Here is a 6,215-nt window from a genome sequence, read left to right as displayed (position 1 = left end):
CCCTGAACAGTGACACAGTATGCGGTACAGTATGCTACATACAGTACAGTAGGTAGTGGAGCCTAGTGCATGGCTCAGTTAGGACCCCTGGTGAGGTCAGCGTTGACAGTTCTAATGGCTTGAGGGAAGAAACTCCGTCTCAGTCTCTCTGTTCTCGCTGTGTGACTGCGGAGGCGCTTGCCTGACCGCAGCAGCTGAAACAGTCCGTTGTTGGGGTGATGAGGATCCTTCATGATCCTGCAGCTCTGCTACTACACCTCCTGGTGTATAACTCCTGCAAGGGGGGGAGGGTAGTTCCAGTGGTACGTTCAGCTGAACGCACCACCCTCTGCAGGGCCCGCCTGTCCTGGGCAGTACAGTTCCCAAACCAGGCAGTGATGGTGCCTGTCAGGATGCTCTCCACTGCTCCACAGTAGAAGGACTTGAGGATCCTCACCCAGACCCGGAATTTCCTCAGCTGCCTGAGGTGGTAAAGACGCTGCCTCGCCTTTCATGGCAAGAAGTGGTCCGTAGTGGTCAGTGAACTGCTGATTGGGATGAACAATAAGCATCCAGTGGTCAGGAAGGAAACCAAGCTCAACGCAGATGTGATGGATTGACACTTTAAAACCACATTCCTCATTCTCTGAAACCTGTCACAATGCGTCATCAGCGCCGTCATCTTGTGGCCGGACTTGGCCTTGTACCGCTGTAGGACAACGTCACAGATGCTGTCGCTTTATTCTCAATAATGCATCACAACTAGACAGATGTAGGCACATTTGTTGGAAAATAACCCACAATTCTCTCTGAAATAACCTGAAACTCACAAAAGTCATTGGCATCCATCATTGTTTATTCCATATTTAATAGAAATCAGACTTTGCTTTTGATTTGATTCAACACAATATTTTACACAATAAAACAAATGAAATCATCAAGTCATTTGTGTAGCTCTCAATGAGAGGTGGACCTGTCAACAGGTAGTTTGGCCTAATCTACCTGAGCAAACTGCTCCAGCTGTCTCAGGCTTGAAGGGGCCTTCTCCAGGCTGCATGTTTCAGCTCTTTCCATAGATATTCCATAGGATTCAGATCGCTCATAGAAGGCCACTTCAGAATAGTCCAATGAATGTTTTGTTCTTATCCATTCTTGGTGCATTAAGCTGAGTGTTTTGGGTCATTATCCTGTTGGAGGACCCCTGACCTGCGACTGAGACACAGCTTTCTGACACTGGGCAGTACGTTTGGCTCCAGAATGCCTTGATGGTCTTGAGATTTCATTGTGCCCTGCACGGATTCAAGGCACCCTGTGCCAGGCCCAGCAAAGCTGCCCCAAAACATAACCAAGCCTCCTCCATGTTTGAGGTATGGTATTTTTCATCATATAGCTAATGTGACTTGCCAAAAAGCAACAGTTTTGAATCATCTGTCAAAAGGACATTCTCCCAGGAGCATTGTGGCTTGTCAATATGCATTTTAGCAAATTCCAGTCTGGCTTTTTTGGAGCCCACTGTCAAACAAAAAGCAACCGATGGTGCAATCAGACACTGATGTACCTTGACCATGGAGTTCAGCTTGTACCTCTATGGAAGTTGTTCTTGTCTCTTTTACTACCATCCGCACTATCCTTCTGTTCAATCTGGGGTCGATTTTCCTCTTGCGACCGCGTCCAGGGAGGTTGGCTTCAGTCCCATGGACCTTTGACTCCAACCAACCAAAAAGAGCTTTGCTAACTCTATCCCCAAACATGGACTGAAGATATATACCAAGATTTATGATGATTGGACAAATGGTTAATGAGTTATGGGCAATTATCTGACCTTTTTTTGGTTGGTGGCAGCGATGTTTTTGGAGCGACGTCGCTGGTTTATAATAACGTCTCTCAGTCTTGCAGGGATGTTTCTCAAATTTGGTGTTGATACAGTTAAAATCGCAAAAAGCATTTTCACATTATGCAAAGCTTTGTAGTAGAGCAAATCCAGCTGGACTTTGTGTCAAATTTCAAATTAATTGGAGTCAGGGCGTGAGGGCGTGTTCTTTTGAAAATTGTGCTTTTGGGCCTTAACTACAGCTCCACCACTGGAGCAGTCGAGCTTGTGTTTCGCACATTATTTCTACTTTTTGGGTCAAGTTTCATGTTTCTAGATCGTTCCAGATCTCGGCAATTTGAGACACGGCGTCAGAAGAAGAAGAAGAGGAAGAAGAGGAAGAAGAGGAAGAAGAGGGGAAGCGACAAGCATAACGGTCGACCCCTTCAGGGTTTGAACCCTAATTATGGTTTAAATGATTTACTTTTGTGTGTTTGTAATTATCTTATACTGTACACACACATAAATATATATATATAAAAATAGTGTTTTCATCTTCTCCCTATAACTTCGCACCCTTAACTCTCACTCTAGACGTTAACCCTAATCCTTATAACATTAAAATATTCTAAAAACCTGATCTTCCTCTGGTGCGTTGAGCAGAACGAACACCGCACCAAGGCGTTAGTAACTCTTTTCAGTCCCACAAAATATTAAAATGTATTATTATAATTATCATGATGAATGATGTCATTATTATTGGTATTATAGTATAGTATTATATTCATTATTATTATTATTATTATAGTTATTATTACCCTTTCTAATTACATTTCCGTTTTAAAACGTATCTTCTGCTCATTTCATCTTTTTAGCTGAAACGCGCAGTCCAACCGGAAACATGAAATGTCCTATGACGTCAGAGTAAGCGCGAGTGGACGTCACACGCGGTGACGTAGCGCCCCCTGGCGGAGAGTGTCAGTTGCAGCAGCAGAAGGAGAGAGAAGAGACTCAAGTATTACCACTGCATGTGCTTATTCCTGTGTACAACACGTTACTTTAGATAGAAAGAAATCTGCACTTATATTTATATTAATATTCTAATGTGTTTTTATATTTATATGAATGTATTTACATTTATATATTTATATTTACATGTGTTTTTATATTTATATACTTGATATTTGATATTTCTGCACTGGTCGCTTTAGTTTTACTGTTTCAATTTTAAAGAAACACAGAAAAAACAAAAGCAACAGATCACAAGAAAATTCGACAGACAGACAGACAGATAGATAGATAGATAGATAGATAGATAGATAGATAGACAGACAGACAGACAGACAGACAGACAGATAGATAGATAGATAGATAGATAGAAAGATAAATAGTCAGACAGACAGACAGACAGATAGATAGTCAGACAGACAGACAGACAGACAGATAGATAGATGAAAATCTTTCTCTCTAGGTCGGCCATGTTCAGTCCTCCAGTTGATCTGTCGTTCCACAACATCATCTTGTTGTCAGGTGAGTCTTAACCATGGCAACGGTAATAACAGTAAAAACAGTTAAAACAGTAAAACAGTTACAACAGTAACACCAGTAAAACAGTAACAACACTAAAAACAGTAACAACAGTAAAACAGTAACAACAGTAACAACAGTTACAACACTAAAAACAGTCACAACAGTAACAACAGCAAAAACAGTTACAACAGTAAAAACAGTAACAACAGTTACAACAGTAAAAACAGTAACAACAGTAACAACAGCAAAAACAGTTACAACAGTAACAACAGTTACAACCGTAAAAACAGTTACAACAGTAACAACAGTTACAACCGTAAAAACAGTTACAACAGTAAAAACAGTAAAAACAGTAACAACAGTTACAACAGTAAAAACAGTAACAACAGTAACAACAGTAACAACAGTTACAACAGTAACAACAGTTACAACAGTTACAAAAGTAACAACAGTAAAAACAGTAACAACAGTAAAAAAAGTAACAACAGTTAAACAGTAACAACAGTAAAAACACTTACAACAGTTACAACAGTAAAAACAGTAACAACAGTTACAACAGTTACAACAGTAACAACAGTGAAACAGTTACAACAGTAAGAACAGTGCTTTGTCACACGGACACAGCTTGCCGGTTGCAAGCTGTCCAAAAGCAGGAAGTGATGGTGTGTTCACGGAACCCATAAAACTCTGTAGTGAAAAGGTAAGTTAAGGTAAGTTTCATTTAGAATGATTTAAATGTATATTTAATACAACACAGACAATGAATACTGTTGTATAATTATAGAACCCAGAATCGCGATTGTGGCGCTGCCCCTAGCGGTCGCCTGTGCGAGCGCCTGCTGTCGATTACGCACATTTTACTTTTTTTTTGAGCTTATTGTGCATAATCTCTGGGTGCGTTGCAATGACATTTCACTGCGCATATGTATGAACATATGTATGTGACAAATAAACCTCTTGAATCTTGAACAGTAACAACAGTAAAAACAGTGAGAACAGTAAGAACAGTAACAACTGTTACAACAGTAAAAACAATTAGAACATTAACACCAATAACAACAGTAAAAACAGTGAGAGCGGTAAAAAACGACAGGCGCCAGGGGGAGAATGCGTGCGCAGAGCGGGTGTAAAGCTGTGTTGTGCCGCAGACGTGCTGGAGGAGGAGCCGCGCGCGGGCCTGCGTCCCCTGAGGAGGACACGCGACCACAGGTACGACACCCGCTCCATGAAGCTCAACAACAACACCATCTGCGACCTGCGCGGCCTCCACACCGCCCTGCGCCACTTCCTGTCGCAGCCGCAGCGCCTCGCCTGGCTCGACCTGTCCTTCAACAACCTGTCTCACATCGAGGAGGTCAGCGGGCTGCCGTGCTCTTCATCACCTCCATCACCTCAGTCCGCTTCATCCTCTTCATCATCCTCATCCTCTTCATCATCTCATCCTCTTTATCATCTCCATCATCTTCATCATCCTCATCGCCTTCATCCTCTCCATCCTCTTCATCATCCCCACCCTCTTCATCCTCTTCATCACCTCCACCCTCTTCATCCTCTCAATCCTCTCCATCATCATCATCCTCTCCATCATCTTCATCACCTCCACCCTCTTCTTCCTCTCCATCCTCTCAATCCTCTTCATGATCTTCATCATCTCCATCCTCTCCATCATCTTCATCCTCTCCATCATGTCATCATAAAGATGAGTGTTTTGTATTTATTTTGCATTTATTTCAACGTGTGCTCTTGTGTTATTCACTCCCTTGGTTTATGATATTTCAATTTAAATCATGTTTGTTTCTGATATTTCCTTCAGCCCTCGTGTGTCTTTTTGCTTTGCTCATGTCATTCATATGTTCCCTGCTGTGTCACGTGGTCCGCTCTGTTTGCTGCGTCTACTTGTCTTTAAGTTAACTCCTGTTTAACTTCCTTATTATTATGCTTTCATTTTTCTTGTTTCCCCCTGCACTTGTTTTGCAACCCTCCTACGTTGATTTCTATTTATTTGGTCAATAAATCCTCACTTTGACTCAATCTACCTACGTCCCCTGAATCTAACGGCTCGGTCCCTCACACTCTTCATCGTCTCCATCCTATAATACTAGTCATGCTAGTTTTATAATCATTTCAAATCAATATATTGTGTGATGAGCAGGATAACATGCAGCCGTACCGTCGTTATCACTGAATCCCTGGCCGGGTTATCAGTGTGTGTGTGTGTGTGTGTGTGTGTGTTTTGCAGGTGTTGTGTGAACTGCATGAGCTGCGTGTCCTGTATCTCCATGGCAACATCATCTCTGAGCTGGAGGAGGTCAACAAGCTGTCTGTGCTGCCGTGGCTGTACTCCATCACTCTGCACGGGAACCACATCGAGCAGAAGAAAGCATACAGGTCTGGCCCAAACACACTGTCCCTCATGTGACCCCATCCTGACGGGCGGCACCAAGGGCCCCAGTTTCAGAACCGGTGGAAAACTCCATGTTTCCAGGGGTTTGAATGTCACTTTCTGAACCCAGATGTTCCAGCTCTGGGCCCAGGGAAGCAGAGCGGAGACAATGTTTTTTAACTCTTCAATGTACAGTACATTAAAATTCTGTGCTCAATGGAGTAAAGCCGCCTGTGTGTGTGTCCAGGGGTTATGTCATCTCCATGCTGCCGATGCTGAAGAAGATGGACTTCAGCGCCGTGACACCGGACGAGTGGAGGCTGGCGCAGATCTGGCGTGAGAGCATGGGCAGCTCCAGCATGAATAAAGACAAATAAAGAATCCTGCATCCTTCTCTCCATGTGAACCTCAGACCACACCCTGCATGGCCAGTAGAGCAGGACCCTCTCAAGGTTTTCATCAAATAAATTATTTTTTATATCTGAAATAGTTTTGAATGTCTAGTAAATCGTG

General features: G+C 42.8%; 1 protein-coding gene across 1 annotated transcript; it reads left to right on the top strand.

The window, feature by feature from the left end:
- Positions 1–3,267: 3,267 nt before the first annotated feature.
- On the top strand, positions 3,268–6,079 carry LOC307235269 (leucine-rich repeat-containing protein 51-like; the record flags this gene model as incomplete). The annotated part of the gene is made up of 4 exons (XM_080007303.1): positions 3,268–3,319; positions 4,468–4,673; positions 5,559–5,707; positions 5,950–6,079. The coding sequence occupies 4 exons, from the start codon at positions 3,268–3,270 to the stop codon at positions 6,077–6,079; spliced, it is 537 nt and encodes a 178-aa protein (XP_079863429.1).
- Between the last annotated feature and the right edge of the window lie 136 nt (positions 6,080–6,215).

This window comes from Zeus faber, assembly GCF_960531495.2.
Source record: "Zeus faber genome assembly, chromosome: 9".
Classification (NCBI taxonomy): Eukaryota; Metazoa; Chordata; class Actinopteri; order Zeiformes; family Zeidae; genus Zeus; species Zeus faber.
Note: the sequence above shows the minus strand (reverse complement) of the source record. Positions and strands in the feature narration are given on the sequence as shown.